The following is a 21,331-nucleotide window of genomic DNA, read 5'->3' as shown; positions in this document are numbered from 1 at the left end:
ACAACAAACAGAATCCTCATCACAGCAATTACAAGAAACAGGAAGGATTAAGCTGTGCTAGGGACACAAATACATTTCTGTATCTATTGCCCCTATTATGAGAATATTCCCTAATCAGATAAAATCAATTCTGGAAACGTTAAAGAAAAAAGGAAAAAAAAAACCCATGGAGTTCTCTCTAAACTGTGTTAAGCTTAAGTTTGTGTTTAAATTAAAGGTAATAGAGAACTGGACATAAGGTGGGTGAGGACTCAGAAATCAATTCTCCAATATCAATCCCACTGGGACCAGTCACTCTTCTGTGGCCTAGCAAAACTTCCAGCAGGATACAGACTGACTTCACAAGCCAGGGGAAGCACAGACAGGCCCCAGCTCAAAGTGACTCAGCCCATCATTTCTTCCCAGGGGCTGACAGTGTTTCTGTGACAATTACAGAATCACAGAATAATGAGGTTGGAAGAGACCTCTAAGATCATCAAGTCCAACCTATGCCCTAACACCTCAACTAGACTAGAGCACCAAGTGCCATGTCCAGTCTTTCTTTAAACACCTCCAGAGATGGTGATTCTACCATCTCCCTGGGAAGAGCATTCCAGGTACTTTAATAATTCTTTTGGTGAAAAATTTGTTCCTAATATCCAACCTAGACCTTCCTTGATGTAGCTTGAGATTCTGTCCTCTTGTTCTGTCAGTGCTGCCTGGTGGAAGAGACCAACCCCACCTGTGCACAACCTCCCTTCAGGAAGTTGTAGAGAGCAATAAGGTCACCTCTGAGCCTCCTCTTCTCCAGGCTAAACAGCCCCAGCTCCTTCAAACATTCCTCAAATTACTCAGTGATGTCACCCCAAAAGACAACAGCAGAGTCTTGTCCATCCCAGTGTTCCCTTACCAACACCTCTTTCCACTCTTCGCAGTGAGGAGTTCCTGGAGGGGCCCTCTGGCAGTTTGATGTCCTGCAGGTTGGGCATGCTGATCACCATGCGCCGGCTGGCCTTGCGCGCAGCGCTCACGCGCTTGGAGGCCATTTTCTCTATCGTCAGCCTTCTGGGGGTGGGAAACATCAAATCTAACCTGAGGGAAAAAAAACAACACACACTAGGTTCAGAACTCACATATAGACACTAAATTACTGCCTGTTTTTTTTTCTTTTTTGTAGAATAGTATTAAATCTACAATTTCAACAGCTGTTCATGTAACCCTTTAACAATAATCATAATTAAATGAGTTAGCAACAAATCATTATCTTATTTATAGATGACCTAAACTCATACCAATAGAGACAAAAGGACTTTTATCACTGATAACATCAAAAGATTCAAAACCAGAATAAGAAGTGAGAAAACTCTACCTGTCCTCTTCAGACTGGGTACTCAACTCAAGCCGAGCAAAAGCATCCATCTTTCTGTTCAGACGAGCTTTAAGGAAAGAGTGAAACATGTAGGTCTCTAAAACCTGTGAGACACAAAGGAGTTAACTGTGGATCATTTATAAATTTACACTTTTAGTAGCATGTCTTGCTCATTTTTATTACCCTTACCCATGCAAAACTGAGACATTTCAATGTAGCAATCACAAAAATAAAGAGATTGGAAACTTCAAGAGAAAACTAGTTAAGTTTCCATTCACCTTCTGGACTTTGATGATACTTGCTTAGTGGCAAACAGTAATCTCAAACTGCCCTCCAAGAGGTGAAACCAAACTAAAATGAGAAATACTGAGCAAAACAGAGCTACAAGTTTAGTATTATCTTTTCTACTAAGCCAAGTGCTGATAGTACTGGCTATGGTTTGGAATAAGAATTTGGGAGTACTCTAAATTAACATTATGTCATCATACTGAAAAGACAAGTGAATCATCTTTTCTTCTGATAACACCAAAAATTGTTCCCTGCTCAGGTAATTATTGTGGTGTCATCCAGAAATAACTTTCTAAAAAGGTCAAATTGCTACTTTTAGGATAGAGGACACAACAAAAACTTCCAGGTGTGAATTAAAAAGAGGGAAAGCCACCACCTCTCATCACTGCACAGTTTAACAAGGTGAAATCTGGCATTTGAGGCAATACAACATGTCTATTATACAAATGTTCAAATGCCTCTTACTAATCCACGTGCAATGCACAGTGTAAAACAGCATCTCCAAAAGCATTAGCATTCCCAATTTCCAGTATTCCTCCAGTAGGTGGCACAGTTTGCCAGCAATTATATGCCCAGGAGATTCCAAATCTTAGTCTGTTTTAGTGGATTTTTTTGAGTTTTTTTAATATAATTCCAGACACCACTAGTAGCTACTCCATAGTGAGTTATTTTCTAAGGTTTACTTGAAAGCAAACCTGCTACTTTGCTATTTGGTATTTAAGTGAGTCAGCTGCTCAAAGTTCTTCTTAAATATGTACATCTGAGTTTTTACCTAATATTAAATTTCAATTCATAAAATTGTCGCCATTTCATTTATAGCATTAGAAATTGCTGCTGAAAATATTTTAATTATTTCTATTAATCTGAAATCCTGGTAAAAAGATTTCCAATCAATTTCTCTCCTGAGGATATATTAAGATTTTCCTTCTAGTCTGTTTGTTTTTAAGAATGTTTGCACATAGCAACAATATTCAGTTGGAAGCTTTATCCAACAAATACTGTTTCTCATGTAGGACTTATTACTTTGTTACCTTCAAATTTCCAGATATTGGCATTAATCCTAAAATACAAATTTATTAAGAGCAGATATTCACAGCACTTAATTTACCTTTTTGTAGAATGGCTGGTCTCCTATTGCCCTTGTTTTCAGAAATTCTTCACTGTTAAACACTCTGTGTTCATAATTTAGATGGTCTTTTACCTCCCTGGAGACAAAAATAAATAAATAGATAAATCTGCTTGAAGATTTGTAAGCAAGTCATACTTTTGAAATAGCAGCAGCCCATTGGTACTACTAGAAATATGCTGGGGCATCAGAAGACAAAATAGAAATGTGCTGCAGGATTAGAAGGCAAAATCAGTTTTAATGAACAAGTCTGTGTTACTGAATCACAGAAAAAAGAATTCAAATTCTTACAAGTAAGGTAGTCTATCTGCTGCCAAACTCACATACACTCGGTAAGACTTAGTAAGCCATGAAGGAGCATCTGTGTAAATCATGATTCAGGCTCCAATCCTGGAATTCCATTTACATACACAGTTCCTGAATCACACACAACCCACTGGAGCACAAAAAACAAGTGCACCTATCATGGGCAATTTGAAAGACATGACCTGACCTCACATTGTCCCATCACACTGCATCTGTAACAGGCACATGAAAAACAGGGTTCTTACTACATCTTGTTAAAGTTTATCCAACCATATGGGGTCAGGAAAAGGTATGGTCAGTGAAAGTATATAGTTCTATGTAATTCTGTATAATTTAGCACTGTCTGCTTTAAACATGGAACCTTCACACACACACAAAATTACTACAATGCTTTGCTGAAGATAGAACAAGTGCATCAGAAAGTTACTTTCCTTCACTCTTGGATGCTGGTAGAATTAGGAGATAGAAGGAACAAGGCTGAAAAAAAGAACAAAGAAAAAGCTTGAAGGAAAGAAGAAAAAAAGTAAAAGAATCAACCACTTTGTGATACATATTATCTCTTAGAGAGCAAAGCATGTGTTCATTTTATTCAGCCAAATGTTTAGTGCATTAAAGAGTTCAAGCTGTTACGAGCAAAAATGCATTTCTCCTCATCTTTGTCTGGAATTACTGTTGCCAAACACTGAAATCCACAAAATCTACCGTGGAAATAAATGCATTTCAGTTTCCATAATCAGCTATCTGTAAAGGCTGTTTTATTCCTCACACCCAGCAGCTACTGTCCTTCTTGGAGGATCCAGACACCTGCAGGAACTCTCCTTAAGCTGATCCAATAACAGACACCTGGTATTTGGACTCTAACCCAGCTCCTTCTGACTGAAAGTGTCAAGGAGAATTCCCATGAGCAATTCAGCTGCTGATCCAAAGGGAAGAACCACATCCAGCAAGAGGCCACATCATTGTTAAAATGCCAGTCCCAAACACAGCTATTACCCCACATTTCTTACCATAGAATTATGGAATACCCTGAGCAGGAAGGGACCTACAAGGACCATTGAGTCCAGCTCCTGGCCAATTGTCCCTTCTTGTGCCAAAACTTTGCCCTTGAGCTTAAACAGCTCCTCCTTCATTCTCAGGAGTTGCATTCTTCAGGTATCTCATCCATTCTCAGCCCAAACACACCCAGGTGTTCTGAACTCTTGTTCCTGCTTTCAGCTCTTCTACCCTGTCCTGGTTTGCATTCATGTGCCTCTAACAAGAGGGACCAAAACTTACTGATATCCCTGATATCCCTGCTGGGCCCTAAGCTTCTCCAAGGACCGCACTTCTCTTCCTGAAATCTTCCTACAAAAGACAAGCTTAAAATCATAAGAGCTTTATCTAAGATATTTGAGCAATGTATATATACATCAAAACATCAATGACTTTTATTCCATCAGGCTACAGGACTGCCTTCTCATATTCCCTAACAAAACCTAAGCTCTACAAAATATCTATAAAGTATAAGACCAAATGAGAATATTTTCACTGGTGTGCCTTAACCAGTACCACATGCTCTCACAATAGAAAATATTACACCCACTTACCTGAAGATATTAACAATTAACTGCAACATGGTTTGCTGCACATCCATGTTCAGTTTCTGCTGCCAAACCCTCCTGCGGGTTTGGAGCTCAGCAAGGTCTGTGCTGGCTCGGAGATGGCAGAGCTCCAGATCAAAGTGCAGCTGCAGACCCTCCACTCTACACACAGAAGAAAACTATTAACTTACATCCTAACACCAACAATTTTTTCATACCTTTAAAAAAAAAAAAGTAATTTAGGCCATGCATCTTACAGCTAGAGAAGTGCAAGATTGATTTACAAGTGCTGACAGGCTAACAAGATTGGGGAGCCTCACTCAATTAAATCACAGTGCACTCAGTCATCTTTGTAAAGTTCAGAGTATAATCTGTATCAATAATAAAAAGAAACAAGCATTCCAGTTGTTGCAAAATAATTTGGTGATTATGACTGCTTAAAGCCACTTCTATGCTAATTACTTAAATTTTCAATTTTCCCTTTTATAAAATACAGTAGGGTTTATATGAATGAAATAATATTATAATAATAAAGAATACAAAATAAAAAAACTTGGAGCATCAAGCATGGTTAATGCACTAAGACAGACACATCTTCAAGATTTTGTCACCTTTTTATGAAAGTTTCTGCTGCTTGTGCTGGAACATCTGGAATCTCAAGCTCCTCTTCAACCATTTTTGAATGTGAAATATCTCCATTATCTATATTAATTAGAATTAAATCTTCACCTTCCTTTTAACAAAACAAAAAAAAAATAGAATGACTGTACATTTATTGCAAAAATATTTACTTCTTATTTACATCCTTCTCAGGCAATTAATTCAATCAAGGAAATAAGTCAGAAAAGGACTGAAATTTTTTCCACAAGTAGAAAATTGTATGGATAAATAAACAACTACATTCAAGAAAAATAAATGCAATTGCCTTAACAGATGCTAATCCCAGTACATAAAACTCCTAGTAATCTAATATTCCCTAATATGGAAGGGGACAAATGCACTGCAAGTAAAAATCAGGAGTGGTAATGGTGTGAAACATACCGTGCTCACTTCATCAAAATGGTCAATATGACATCCCATGAGGAAAGACGTTGGAGCCATCACAAAATCCAGCATTTGCCTGGACAGGATGGGCACAAAAGTGTGCTGCCACTGAAGGGGGTGAAGGTAGAGCATAAAGCATTCAGCAATGAGTGTCAGCAGAGCCCAGTCAGAAGAGAAGAAAACGATTCTCTGCTCAGTCAAAATACAGGTCATGATCTGGAAACAAAGCCAGAATGTTAAATGTTTGCAAAGAGTTATCTAGAACACATTAGAAATGCAAATATTTCATCTGTTTGTGAGAGTCAATGTCAAAATTCTCATTCTTAGTAGCTAACTTACAGTTATAAAATGAAATTATGTCCATTTCAAGATCCATCAGCAGCACCATTTAGGATTTGAGATACTTTTATTCATATCATGCATGTTTGGGCAAAACCCCCCCAAAAATAAGGCAGAACTGCCAACTCTCATGACTGAGGAGGTTTCTTAGAGAAAGTGGCTTAGATAAAACTGATGACCTTAACTTAACTTCACAGGTGGCCTTTGAGCAGGGAATTGGATCAGGAAACCTACAAAGGACACTCCAGCTAATATTATTGTAAGATTCTGTGAAGCACTGAAAAAAATTCTTTGCAAATAGCTTTTTGTATTTTGTATTTCCACACCATTTACACCTTATTTGTATGAGAGTGCCAATTGTCATCAATCCTTTCCACAGGCCGCTTTTTTAAACATGAAAAAAATTATTATAAATCTTGTAGAAATGCATGTAGTGAAAATTCAAAACAAAATCTGTCAATTGGCTTGGGTAGTTACATTTTAAAATATATTCATAAGAAATTTAGCACCTATCTCTAGACCACAGGCAAAGAAATGTAATATCCTTTAATCTAATCAGGTCCATCAATAACAAAATATCTTAAGAAGAAGTATAGTTTATTTTACCATAGCTCTAATATTCAGAACTAAGACTATTCTGAATTCCTGGGTTTAATAAAGTTTTTTGAGTAAATAAACATCTTGATTTTTTTCCCTAAACTACAAATTACCAATACTGTCAATCTCTAAAACATTTAAAAGTATGAATTAATTTTACCTGCAGCACCTGCTCTGGCTTGAAACACAGCAATGGAAGATGGAGATCCAAGTCAATAATTGGACTGTCTGGGTCCTCTCGTGAAGGAATTATTATTTGAAGTGGTTTCATGTGAAATACCTGTATTATAAAGGTAACATAGAAACAGAAATAAGAGATGGTTTCTGTTTAGTCCTTAATGAAAATGTTCCCATAGCACATTTAATTCAGGATTTTAATTCCAACTACAAAATATGAACTCTAATTGAGAGCAAAAAGACAGGTATTTGCATACTGCAGAAAAGTAAAATAAAAAGAGAGGGAAATATTAAAAGACATAATGAGTAGTTTGAAAGATTAATATGTACTTGTCTTCTCCTCTCATTCTCACAGAGTGATTGGCCAGTACATTTTTTTTTAAATGTCTTTTAACAGAATTAAACTTGCTTTATTATAAGTGTAACAAAATAATTGATTTTATATTTGTAGATACAACTGGGAAACCAAAACTGTTGATAAAATTCATACAGGAAGCAGCAAAAAATATGAACAAAATAAGTGAGCATAAGTTGTCATGCTAAGAAAATGAAACAAGCCAAAAGGAATGAGGTCTCTCAGAGTTTCAGATACTTCAGCTCAAATCTCTGGGGGTCGGGTCCTGCACGTGCTGCACATTTCAGCACTCACAGCTGGTTTAGCCAATCACTCAGATATTTTCCAGCTATGCTATTTTTCCTCCCCTCCTAACCCCTCATCCCAGGGTCAAGGAAAGCAGCTAAGGAAGAGCCCTTGGCTGAAGTTCTGCTTCCCTAGAAGCCACTGCAGTAGATAACAGAGTGTGTGCTGAAATCTCTGACCCAGCTGACATCTGGCTGGACTTGGGAAGGGTCAGAAAGGAACAAATACACAGCACTGAATACAAATGTTGATGTGAGTTTCCCCTCTCAGCTTGCTCTTATCCAGGCAGCAGCCAACTCAACATTTCATCCACTGCACACTGTTCTGCTGCTCCCAGACCTGCCCAGGCATCATCTCACACCACCAATAGTTGGCATGAGCCAAAACCTTCCTAGAGGAGTGTTGAAAACTAAAGAACATGGCTGGTATGCCAGCACTCCAGCCTGAACCTTGGTCACACTGTTATTTTCTCTACTAATAATGCATAGCCTGGTTTTTAAAGCACAGGTATTGACATCAGTTTCACATCACCAAGTAATCTCTGACCTGACACTCACAAATGTCACCCAGTTTATTGAAAACAGCATATTAGTATGTTAGAAGACATAATGTTAAAATCATGATGAAATTTAGGAGGAATAATTACCAAGTGGAGTGATCCTGGTGGGGGGCTGGGGATTAAAAACAGCTTTGCTGCAAATTCTTTTATGTGCTCCTCGACATCTAAATCCCTCAAAGGTCGTAGCTGCACTAGTAAGCTGTAATTAAATGATAGGAAATTACTTATCAATAGTAACATGCAAACACAAAAAACTCTTTCTGCTGATAATCTAAAAAAAAATTATTAGGAGTAATGAAGCTATTATTTCAGCTAATTAATTTCTAATTTATTAGATACTTCAGCAGCTTCATTAAATTTTAATGATGCTTCCGTGTCAGAAGCAGAGATTTTTGTACTCCCATGCATAAAGTACTGCTGCATTATATCCATCAGGGGACACAGCACAGTGGTTTGATGGCCAAAGGAAACCATGTGTGAGGTGTAGCTACAGCAAGTGTCTTCCAGAGACTGCTTGAGGAACCAACACCCACAGCTGCAACACCTGGTGCTCCTCCATCCCCAGCATCAGACACCAGCTCAGAGATGGAAAACAGCACCAGAGGAAAAGAGAGGTTGTAGATCTGAGCTTGACTGCAGAGGAATGTGAAGCAAGAGCCATATTTAGCATAAGGCTTAGGCCTGTATGGACACTGCTCTTTGCTGTCATTCCTGCCCACACAAAGAATAAGAACATTTGTGCAAACCTGCTAAATGTTTCTGTTTTTAAACTGCATTATCCTAACAAAGCTCACATGGTTTATATATTACACTAAATAAATTCTCTTACATTTAATCATACACACAATCAAGACTGAAAACTACTAAGTCCCACAGCATTTCTGAAATGTAACAATTACCAGGTTAGGTATTTGTGGTCACAAAGGGTGTTTTGTTCAATAGAAGATTCGCTTGCACGTTTATAGGAAAAACCCCAAATATTTAGAAAATCAGAAATCTAGGCCTGCAAATCTATATATAGAGAAACCAGGAACTGAATACAGTTATCTTCTCCCTGGAGGTTTTTACTTCAGTTTGCAGCTTTACTGGTTTCCTGCAGAAGAACAATTGCTCTTCAGGAAGGAAGCAACTGAATAGGTTAAGAGATAAATAAGGATCCAAGCCCCCTTTTTGTGTACAGCATTTAGATTTCAGAAAAAAATAAATACATTCTGTCATATATTACTGGTCTTTCAAATGAAATATTTAAATTCACTATTTTCCTATTTGAAGAAAGCCCTGAGCTGTTACATAAATATTCCTAAAAAGTCCATTGGCTCTTCAGGGGTGCAGAGAAAGGGAAATTTAAGAATTATCAAGGAAAACCAGACAGTTGAACCAATCATTTAAATAAATACTCTGTCACAATTAGTGATACCAAAGATTTGGCCAAACAAAGTAAGCAAACCTGCCTTTTTTTTCCTTTCCTTTGGGACAAAAAGCTCTTATCAAGACAGTAAATGTGACAAGAGACACAACACAGAGAAAGCAGCAGATGTACAGAGAGGACAGAGCTCCCTGTTCAGGACATGGTGCCCCATCAATGCAGCCTAACAGCAGCTGACAGCTCTGCACTGCAAACGTCTGCAGAAATAAATGAAGTAATCTCTGAAACACTCAAGTGGAGAGCTAAGGAGTTTATGAGCCTTTCATTACTGCTATTAACTGTCCACAGACAGGTGTTTCAGAAAGCAAGAGCAGCTCAGAATAGGCCCTTTGTACTGCCTCAGTGCTGGCAGCTATTTGCACACTCCCACCTTTTCTCAAGGCAGCTGAAAGGACGAATACACAGGTTGGAAGATTTACTGTTTGAATGGAGCCTATTCATCCATCCAAGACAGGAGTTCATCCAGGAGATTACTGCCAGGAATATTTCACTTTTCATGCAGTGTAACAGATTGAAGTAATACTACATGTGCAAAGTGCCAAAACCTCTGAAGTTAAACTGAACCTTTTCAAAAAAATGTAGAATAATCCAACAGCCACCATGCTGTGAAACCATTTAGGTGCACATCTGTTTGCTCTGGAGAAAGGCAGACACACCCCACACAAAATGTTCTGGATTTGGAAGCACTGAGTGCTAGAATTATGGAAATTAGTTATAAAATTAATGTCACAGAATACCCAGACCTTCATTACTATGATGACAGCTTGCAGATTCCCTTGCAGTTCAAAGCACCTACCTGAATTTATAGTTTGATGTTGCCTGTGCATCTCAGCTTGGTTCAGTTTTCAGTCGTGATTTCTACTCTGCCACTTGAAAAGGTTTAGGAACCTGAATTTTATCTAAGAATATTTACATTAAAAAATACTTTTGATGATTGTTCTGACTGAAAGCAAATACCACCTCACCTATAAGCAATTCTGTGCACTTAGGTACTGAAGAAAATAATCTATGCACAGAATTCTGGAGGAAAAAGAAACCTTTTGCTGCAAAAAATCATCCTGGATGGAAGCAGAACCCCTTTAGATGCTACTTGAACATCACATCTTCAGGAGCAACAGCATTCTTGCACTAGGTATCACAATGAAAGGGCTACACACTAGAAATAGGTGGTTTGAGGTCCACCAGCAAGAGCTTTCAGAACTCCTGCCTGGAGAATGATGAATCAGTTGAAGCAGAACAGCTCTGCAGCATACCAAGGATACAAGTATGCTGTTGAAGGTGTTATTATCTGTAAAGTATAAGAGGCACTGCTACCTGAGTAGCATTCAAGCAACAAAAACACTTAATTAGATATTAACCCATTGGTCACCTGATGACACACAGTAACTCCCTTTCTGGTTTACAGAAACACAATGTCAGTGCTTTGTAATGTCCCAAAAAGTCAAGAATATCTGCAGCTGTACAGGGCACTACACTCAAAATATCTCATAGAGGTCTTGGCTGCAATTGTTTATATTGCATTCAGAACAGCCACACACAACAGCAGCTGCTTCATGCCACATGGAAACATTTCAGTAGTACAAGCAAAATAAGATAAACCTGTACCTCTCCACCCCTTCCCCCCCTCCACCCTAGTGTACTCTGGCACAGTGAAACACTTTTTCTAAAAAAAAAAAAACCCAAAGCACCAAAATCAGAAGGGCAGACATTCTGAAATAGACATTCTGAAATAAGCCATTACATACTATCAAGAAAAAGGAAATAAAAAAAAAAACAGAATAAAATTTAATGGAAACCTAATGAGTTGAGTTTCCAGCACCATGGGAAATGCCAACACCAAATTCAGCTCTCTCACAGGCATTCACCCCCCCTCCAGTTACACACACTCCCATCTCACAGATGCAACAGCAAAAAGGGGAAGAGCTGTGCAGCTGTGTGAAAAATTCCCCAGTTAAAAGACCAAGACAACACACAAGACTAACGTGGAAGGTTACTGTCCTGTTGAACTTCCCTATAATTATTCACATATTTACAAATCACTTGAAGCTCAGATTGTACAGTACTGATCAACTGAACTCCTCTCAGAAACCAGTACAGATTCAAAAGAGAAATCTGTGGACATTAATGCTTTAAATAGGTGCCAAACTCTACTATATATGATCAAGGCAGAGGTGTTTAATTATAATGTTTAAGTAGTTATTAAGTTTAAAATACCCACCCAGAGGCAGGATCAGATCTAGGGGTTAATTCTACCTGATTACTGTCTCCTCTAAACAGATACAAGGACTAGAAACACTTTTACAACATCTGGAATTTTCCATGGCTGTCCTGAAGATTTTCCCACTTCTCCCTCAGTGGGCTCTTTTAAAATCCATTTGCTAATTGAATGCTTCTCCCAGCTCAGAGATGTCTCACTTCAGAGAAGAAATTACTCATTTATGAATATTCTTCATAAACCACTGATGAGCAATGTAACTGTCAAACTGAATCCATTTCCCACACAGTGCAAAGCTGGTGTGAGGTGAGCCCTCTCACAGGCTGAGCTGACAGTAGAAAAGCAGCAGGAATCCACTATAAAAGCTGGATGGAAACAGTGGCCACAGCTGTAGTCACAGCTGGAAGAGTTCCATATGCAGATTAGCAGCAACTTGAGATTTGAGACTTCTAAAAGGCAGCACTGAATCAGTTCCTGCAATACCAAAGGCTGATGTAATCCACTTAAATTGTTATCCACTTAAATATAAAGGGAGGGGGGAGTGATCTGGGCAGGAAAGGAGAAAGGAAAACAAACATTTCCTTTTATTTCACTGAACATTTCTTTTGATTTCACACTGACCCGTGCACACCCTGTTTCCATTATGTTGAAGTGCCTTTTCCACATTAAACCCCTTCACTAATGCTTTAAAAATGACAGAGCAGACAGAGGTACATGTCCTTAAAAGGGCTGCCAGAGTGACTCATTGCTGATCTCACAGCCTTTTTGAGCTAATGTCTAAGATGCCCAGGAGGAAGGCACTGCTTTGCTCCTCCAGGGCTCTCTTCATGCAGCCCAGGGAAAGCCAGACAGTGCTCCAAGAAGATCCAAATGCACAGCACAGGGATAAAGAGGTGCATGGGCTGGGAAATGAGTGCTCAGCCCTCATTTGGGCTGGAGCCAGGTCAGGGGCTGGGGATGCACCTCAGTTGGCTCAGCTGGCACCCAGGGAGTGCTCCCCTGCTCATCTGCTCGGGATATGAGCATCATCAGAGCACAGGGGAACACTCAAGCTCCAGCCTAGAACCCCAACATCTTTCAACTTATCTACAAGAAGCAAATACCTGCAACTGAATTCAGATCTGACTCTAGAAAGCTTGACTGCAATTTAGTGAAGAAAATTTAGTGACCTTTGGACAACAGGTCTGCAAGTGAAGACACACTGTAATGGCCAATGTAGCCAGGCAGATTCCCTGATCTGAGAAGGTTTTAATCCAAAATAGATGCAAATAGATCTTAACAATTTAACAATAAAGTAACCTCAAAATAAGAGAAATTACTTTATAACAAGATAGATCCATATTCACTTACCTTTTACATAATCTACACTGCAGAGTATTTGACTGTTTCTAACCAGTGTATCCTAAGAATTTCTCTCCTACTTCTACAACATCCAAGTAACCACTCTACTTCCTCAAGTGACTTAGATTATTTCCCTAATGTGTCATTAACTGCTTATTAATACATATATTCACGTTCTTATGACATTTATTTGGTGCATTACAAAAAGGTTTTTGTGCTTTGAAAGCAATTTTCATAAGAGTGGAAAAAACCACTCCAAAAAAAGCCAATAATATCTGTAAAATATCCATTCCCTACACATTAGCAAAAAATCCCCAAAGAAAATGAAGATAACATCATAATACCCTTAGTATTCAGAATTTGCACTTACTGTCTGGGCAACATTGACAGAGCATTTCTTCTTTTCCTCTCCCACAAAACCTTGACATAAAACCAACCACTGCATCACACAGCTCTCCTGGCCACATCAAGCAAATTCAGGTATTAAAAAACTGCAGTCATTTCCAGCAGAAACACACAGGGGAGCAAATCTTACCAAGAGAGGCAATCCTTGAGGGCACTAAAATATGGGTATCTGGATATAACACAAACAGCACAGGGTACAAAGCAGGCAGGCACCTTCCCAGTCTGTGCAGATTCCCAAGGGCCCTGCCCATTGGAGGAGGAGCCATCCTGCAAGAAAACTGCACATTAATGACTTTATGTTAATCATGAATTTATGGCTGATGTTTTCTTGAGAACCTTAGAGATGTGATATCCTATTCCCTCTACATTTCAAAGGGATTTTGATGTCTATCTCCCTTTCGGTCTTCAGAAAAATGTCAGCCTACAAGACTTAAAAAACATGTATTAAAAAGAATTTCAGCACAAAATGTATTTAGAAAGAACATCTTTCATTGCTTGGAAAGAACAATCTTTACCAAAAAAACATCCAGGGGACAAAGTCTGCTCCTCAATATCCAAATCTCCTAAATGAAATCCATAGCTGTTCTTCCTAATGAAATTTGTTCCAAAGTATTTCATTTAAAATGGCACCATAAAAGTATGATTTGTCCTGTGCTCCCCCTAACATAAAAACACACCTGTTAACTAATTTGATAAATTAAACTTCACATTATTTTCAAAGTGTTTTGCTTTTATATCTTTTAATAAGTTTTAATAGAAGAATGAGTTAAATCACATACTTGCATAGACTGGTAGTACTGTGCAACAACTCCATATGTTCTGTTACCACAGACATCAGTGAAGACCAGGAAATGGATGTGGTCCTCTTTTAACTCAGAAGTTACATAAAGTCCTCCTGAAATGAAGGCAGCAACCATATTTTTAATTATATATTTAACTACAGTAATGTGAAAGACAATTCATGACAAATACTGCACATTGCCACTTCATTTCAAGAGAAGTGTTTCATTTTAAGGGATTAAAATGTAATATACAGTCCATTTGAACTAAGGGTTGTTACAGAGGTTGTAAGCTGCACATTACTGAAGAAGCAAAAATGAAATTATTCTGCATTTTCAGAGGCAAAATACAAGAAATGGGTTTAAATCACTTTTTTCCCCAAGATATTAAAAAGGTCTGCAATAATGACACACATATTAAAATTTCTCCAATTAAACCTGGAGGAAATATTCACTACTTCAGGCATATCAAAATGAAAAGTGAGAAAGTACTCAGCCATTTTGGGGTGAAAAATAATTTTTCAAGTGTGTGCATGTTTGCACTTCACTCAAACCAAGATTTACCAACAAGGGCTGAAAAATAAGGGCTGAACTATGGGTCAAGAAATATTTACATTAAAACAATTCTCCACAAGAAGTGTGAGCCCTCATGTACCTGGGAAGCAGAGCTGTGGTAAAGCAATGAGATCAATGTCCTTTGGAACTGTCACATCTTCTGTGTCAGGTGCTTTCTGCTCCCCGTTGAGGCTCTTGACATTTTCAACCTTGGGTCTGTCTTTTTTCTTTCGGAAGGAGCGGCGTTTGCTTTTATTCAAGTTATTGCCAGCATGAATCATCTGAACATCATCTCTGCTGATAAATGGAGGCACAAATACTGAAAGAACTTCTGGATCAAGGGGAGGAGGATTTCTGAGTTTTCTTTGAGTGCCCTATAGAAAAAAAATAACAAACAAAACAAACTCTAAGATGACACTCATCCTGATAGGTGGGGGTTTTTTTTCATAATTTTTAATCTTGGTTTTCTTTTACCCTTAAAATTGTGGGTTTCAAATATATTTTTCTGCTCCCTAAATAATTGATTTTTGCTTTTAAGTTGTTGTTTTATGCATGTTAATGCAAGAAATCCTTCATCATTCAAAATGTCCCATATCAGTATTACGCCTTTGGCAAAAGAAACTAACAGATATCAAATACCATATTTCCTCCTTTTCAGTGTTAAGATATAATCAAACTATATTTAAAATAAACACTGGCAACAGAAAAAAAAACCAGGCAGTAAATAAATGAAAAGAAACAGAAACAGCTGAGCCTCTTAGATAAGTCTTTGTTCGACTTCAGGAAAAGCTTCCTTTCAACTCAGAACAAATAACATGCACCAAAACCAAAAGCAAATACACTCCCCAAAAAAACCCCCAACAAACTCTAAACAACACAAACACAGACTTTCACAAGACAAGGCTTAATTTTATAAGGCAATTAACAAAGCACAATTAAAAACTACAATCATTGTTGCAATAAATACAACTTTGAGACTCTGAAGCCATGAGAATCCCTCCATATACTGATCACTCAGTGGAACAGGCACCCCAAGAGCACATATGAAACTACAACATTTTGCATAGGCAGCTTTGCAAAGTGTGACTGGCCTGAAAGCCCTCACTGCCCTGCAATGAAAAGCTGTGCAGGAAGTGATCAGAGAGATTTCCTCATACTGGGGAGCACTTTTTGTATTCTTGACCATACAGTTGAGCCAAGTAGCTGCATTTCCAATTACTTCATTGCAATTTTAATTCTTCCTGCAAGCTTAAAAATACAAGCAAAAGCTTTGTTTAACCAATGGATATTTGGAAACAGGAAAGGCGAGCCCCACTGTGGTAAAATGTTGTTTTGTTTTTAACTTTTTGTAAACATCTTCAAAGTCAGAGGAGGTGAAGCATACATGCTGTTTTTATCACCAGATATGATGCAAGATGCTCCTTGAGAACCAGGGCTGGCCTCACCCATCATTTCCCCATTTCAAAAAAAAAAATAGCTACAACATAGAAAGCTCTGTTGCCAATGTTCCACTGTCCAGGTTTTGAGACAGAAGTCTCAGCTCTTACATCCCAGTGTGTATGTCCACTAATAGTTTTCTTTTCCACATCTGAGCATCATAGGAAAAATGTGAAGGAATGCTTCATCACATGTTAGTTATGGTCTCTTAAATTCCATAAACTAAACTGTAATTATAATAGGATATTCTAAAGAAACTACTTCACTAAAAGGAAGAAGTGAAAAACACACTTTTAATGAACAAAGAGCCTGAACTAAAAGTAAACTGGTGTGAAAAAGAAAAGTTCAGGTAAGTGTCCAGTAGGATAGTGAAAAGATAGGAGTGACTTTAAAAAGCACATCATGAATTGGGGTACTGAGTGCCACATCCTCTCATGCTAGTGTGACACTTCAAGTGTCATTTCCTTAGTTGGCAGCTGACAAAGGCAGTGAAGAAACTGGGAACACGGATAAATTCACCATGATCACCCTCAAACTAATGCAGCTAAACATTTCAGGAGGAAATTAAGAATTAAGGCTCAGCCCTGAGGCAGTTGTGCAAGAAAAACACAGACAGTACTCCAGCAGCAGCATTTTCAACTTGGCAGATTTGCCCTGCTGAGGTTTTCACAGAGAGTTGCTTTGACAGGGCAATCCCTGACTTACACTGAGGCATCTCTGTGCTCCAAAGTGCTGGATGGCAGCCAGCAGTTTAATGGCCTAACAGCCTAACAGCTCCTGAAATGGCAGATCCTTGATGTCTTGAACTACTACAGAGACATGAAACACCATTTTCCCCCACAGAACAGCTCTGTCAGCACTGTCACTGACCCACTGACTCAGTCTGCAGCATTTGAGTCAGCTCATATTAATGTCTTGGCCAAAGTCACATTTTTACTCCTTGAGTTCAGGGATAGTGAATAGGCAGCAACAGAACAATATTCACTTATTTCTGCTATTCTTTGAACATTTTATCTTTTCTGCTGCTAGTGTTACTTCTTCACTTTGAAATACTTCCCTTTTGTAGCTTCTTGCTACCAAATCTCCTTGCATCATACATAGATTCTTACCAACAGCAGTGGGGGATTTTACTCCATCCCCATTTGAGGGTGTTCCTGTAACAGCACTGCTGTAAAGGACACTGATACAAGACAGACTTTTACAATGACTGCACTATTTAGACACAGACAGCAGTGTGTTGAAACCACAAATCAGAGCATGACTTCAGCTATCTGGTGTTTCCGTGACCTCATTCTCCTCTTCCCTCGTTGAAGAAGTTAATTTCACTTTGATTGTCATGAAAGAACTGGTTTCTTTACCAAATAATTAGGCAAAGAAAGTATGAAGCCTCAGAAAAATTAGATTGGGCAGGACAATTAGGTTGTAGCAATAGGACAAAAGGGAATGTTTTTAAACCAACAGAGGGCATGTTTAGATTAGATATTAGGAAGAAATTCTTTATTGTGAAGGTGGTGAGGCACTGGAACAGGTTGCCCAGAGAAGCTGTGGATGCTCCATCTCTGGAAGTGTCCAAAGTCAGGCTGGATGGAGCTCTGAGCAAGCTGGTTTAGTGGAAGGTGTTCCTGCCCCATGGCAGGGGCATCAGAACTGGGTGATCTTTAAGGTCCCAACAATTGTAGGATGATCCCTGCACATTCTTCTGCAACACTCTGCTCAAACTAATGATAAAGCTGACATTAGGTCTGGTTGCATTGGGTTTCATCCAGTCAAGCTTCAGAAGTCCATTGGGAAGGAGATTCTCCCTCCCTTATGCCCCAGCCCTCAGTGCAGCTTCTTCTGGTCTCACTCTGGTTTGCCAGCAGCTCTCCAATATAAAGGTACCCAAATGTGGGACAATATTCCAAATGTGAACTCAAGGGTTTTGAGTAATAACAATAATAGCAATAATCCCTTCTCCTTGCCTGTGAACCACAGTCCTGATGATGCAGGCCATTACACAGTTACTTATCAGACAATCACACAACAGATTGGGTTGGGAGGGACCTTAAATTATCATCTCATTTGAATCCTCCTGCCATGGGCTGGGGCATCTTCCACTAAACAGAGCCACCCAAAGCCCCACCCAATTTGACCTTGAACACTTCCAGGGATGGTGAATCCACAGCTTCCCTGAGTAACCTGTGCCAGTCCCTCACTACCCTCACAGTAAAATTCTCCCTAATGTCTAATCTAACCCTGCCCTCTGTCAGTTGAAGCTGTTCCTCCCATTCTATCACTCCATGCCCTTGTCAGAAGTCCCTCTCCAGCTCTCTTGGAGACCCTTCAGGTACTGAAAATCCACAATAAGGTGACCCCAGAGCCTTTTCCTCTGCAGGCCAAACAGCCTCAACTCTCTCAGCCTTTCCTCATATGAGAAGTGCTCCTCTAATAATCCTTCTGGCCCTCTGGACCCAATCCCAAGAGCTCCATGTCTTTCCTATGCTAAGGACCCCAGAGCTGGATTAGCACTCCAGTTAGAGCAGAGGGGTTGAATCTCCTCCCTCACCTGCTGCCCACTCTTCTTTGGATGCAGCCCAGGACATGTTTGGCTTTCTGGGCTGCAAATGCACATGGCCAGGGCATATCCAGCCTCTCATCCACCAGCACTCCCAAGTCCTCCTTGGCAGGGCTCCCTGCATCACCCAGTCTGTACCAATAGCAAGGACTGCCTTGACTTAGGGGCAGCACCTTGCACCTGGCTTTGGTGATTGCCAGGGTTCCCATGGTTTCACTTCTAGAGCTTTCCAGTTGCTTTTCACTGCAACAAGCACACACTGCTGACTGATGCTCAATCTGATCACACCTCATTTCTTTCAGGCACCTTGACAGCCAGGGAGGCATTACAGAAGCAGAAAAAAATTGTTTTGGTGAGCAATTGTCTGCATCAGCAGGGCCAGAGAGCACGAGACAGCTCTGTACCACTGACTGTGTTGGGCAGATACAGAACCCACTGATGGAACCTGTCAAAGATCTGAGACATGTCACAGACAGCTTGCATACACTTGCCAAAACCCAGCTTTATAGCTGTAGATAACTTAGGGAAAAGAAGCACCACTTCTGTTCATTTCATTCTTACAAAATACACACTTCCAGTGCTAAGAAAGAAATCTCTAGCTGAAAATAGCAGTCTTTGATCTTTTCAAACTGAAATCTCAGAGTGACAATTTTCTTGGCAATAAGGACAAGCAATGGATGACAGCCCAGAAATTTCTGTTTCAGGAGCTTCAGTGGAAAACTACTTTTTTTTTTCCTGGAGTCCCCATTGACAACAGGTCAGTCATACAAAACTCTTCTTACTTTGGGGGTGGGTTATATCATTGTCCCACTGACTTCATTTGCTTTATCACTCCATGTTTAAATACAGCTAAGAATGCACCAACACGCTGTGAAGACCACGATGTGAAGGACTATCAGGATTTTTACCCCCGTAAATCTGTAAATATTATCAGAGATCCACTACTTTCATTTGGAATATCATCGTCGCTCAGTGAAGCCTTTTCTTTCTACAATTACTAAAATCAGCCATAAAAACATATTCCCCTCTCCTCCTGTAGATAGTGCTGCAGAAGGAAAAGGAAGTGGAGTAAATCTGTAAGCTTTCCCTAAGACAGTGACTGGAAACCCTGTGATGCAACAGTTTTCAGGGACTTAACTGAAGTTCATATTGACAAAAGAAGGGACTACTTTGTTTTCTGATACCTTTTTGTATCTTGAGCAAAGAAACAATTCAGAACCTGCAGTATGATCAGAATATCAGAATGGCTTCTGCTTTCTGTAGCAAATTTCTTATTTGTTGTTCCACAGGGGTTTTTTTCAGAAAGCAGTGAGAATTAAGCAAACTGGAAAGAATACGAAATTCTCTTTCCTTTGGGTTCACTTCTCATGCTTCTGATAAAACACCATGTACACACATATTTCAAAAGTCTGGTGCTGACATTTAGGAACTATTTTCCCCTTCTGAAATACACATGGATGAGATCCTGGAGTGTGAACCTCTGCTTGGCTGTTATCACTTAAGAAGCTGACATCAGCAAAAGCCGTCCCCTGAGCGTCTCCTGAGCGAGTGAACAAGCAACAAGCCCAACAAAGACTTCTTTATCTAATGCTATTAGAGCACAATCAAATTCAAGTTCAAGCAGAGCAACTGAGATCCCTGGGAGCTGTCTGGCCTTTTTTTCCACGTGCTGGCACAACTGCTCTTCCCACAGTGGGGCAGCTCGTAGGTACAGAACAAACCCATCAGCACACTTGAACAGAGCAGATCCAGGAGGAGAGGGCTGTCATTGTGAGGCCACATGCGAAAATTATAAACAAATTATAAACCACATATTTAAAGCAGTAACCGACCCACCAGCTCCTGCCGTATCCAACTGGTTCAGGTTACGCCAAACTCAGAGCATTTGAGCTCACGGGGATTTAGATCTGGTGTTTTCCTGAGGATAAGAGTTACCAGCCTTTATTCTTTTGCTTTTCTCTCCAGCGGAGACAGGTCGTGCAGTAACACCCAGTAAAGAACGCATCGTTAAGCGTTTTGCTGTCCCTGCTTAAATAAACCTACAGTGAGTTGTCCATCTAAACTCAGACCTTTGGGAAAGTGCAGCTACCTCACACCGCTACCGAATTCTCTCTGTTTTGCTGACCTTTGCCTGTCAAAACAACTTTCTGTGGGGACATTTCAGCTCCATGCGCTGACAAACCCAGCCTCACGCACTGGCATCGCCCGCCCGAACCCCGCTCACCTGGAGCAGCGCCCGCACCCGCTCTGTGGGCGCCCCGACCAGCAGACAGATCTCCAGCAGGCCCGAGGGCAGCACGTCCTCCATGGCACAGCCGGGACAGGGCGGCTCCTTCCCTGAGGGCAGCGGCTCCTTCCCTCGGGACAGCGGCGCCTTCCCGCCCTCAGCGCCGCCCGGGCCCGCCCCGCGGGGTGGGGAGGAGCGTCAGCGCCGCGCACGGGAACCCTCCCCGCCGGTCGCTACTCTGCGCACGTTGATTGGCTGTTTCCCTGTCACTCTAAGGAGCTGTGGCCAATCAGAATGGTAGGACGTGCGGTGGGCCGGGCGAGGGCGGGGCTTCGGGGTGAGCGCGCTGAGGGGGCGGAGGGCCGGGAGCTGCGGTGCTCCGGTCTGA

General features: G+C 40.2%; 1 protein-coding gene across 2 annotated transcripts in view; it reads right to left on the bottom strand.

Moving 5' to 3' along the window:
* DENND3 (DENN domain containing 3) overlaps positions 1-21,109 on the bottom strand; it is a 32,025-nt gene extending 10,916 nt beyond the window's left edge. For both annotated transcript variants that reach the window (XM_071421884.1, XM_071421885.1), the window contains exons 1-12: positions 20,941-21,109; positions 14,826-15,099; positions 14,171-14,286; positions 13,522-13,658; positions 8,092-8,203; positions 6,789-6,908; positions 5,690-5,908; positions 5,260-5,381; positions 4,655-4,810; positions 2,745-2,841; positions 1,349-1,452; positions 890-1,071 (exon numbers count right to left, since the gene is read on the bottom strand). In XM_071421884.1, the coding sequence (XP_071277985.1) occupies positions 890-1,071; positions 1,349-1,452; positions 2,745-2,841; positions 4,655-4,810; positions 5,260-5,381; positions 5,690-5,908; positions 6,789-6,908; positions 8,092-8,203; positions 13,522-13,658; positions 14,171-14,286; positions 14,826-15,099; positions 20,941-21,024 (1,723 nt within the window). In that variant the 5' untranslated portion in view covers positions 21,025-21,109. The remainder of the gene's footprint in view (positions 1-889; positions 1,072-1,348; positions 1,453-2,744; positions 2,842-4,654; positions 4,811-5,259; positions 5,382-5,689; positions 5,909-6,788; positions 6,909-8,091; positions 8,204-13,521; positions 13,659-14,170; positions 14,287-14,825; positions 15,100-20,940) is intronic.
* Positions 21,110-21,331: the final 222 nt, after the last annotated feature.

Source organism: Agelaius tricolor, unplaced genomic scaffold (assembly GCF_023055355.1).
Source record: "Agelaius tricolor isolate 1412-34295 unplaced genomic scaffold, bAgeTri1.0.p SCAF_2, whole genome shotgun sequence".
NCBI lineage: Eukaryota > Metazoa > Chordata > Aves > Passeriformes > Icteridae > Agelaius > Agelaius tricolor.
Note: the sequence above shows the minus strand (reverse complement) of the source record. Positions and strands in the feature narration are given on the sequence as shown.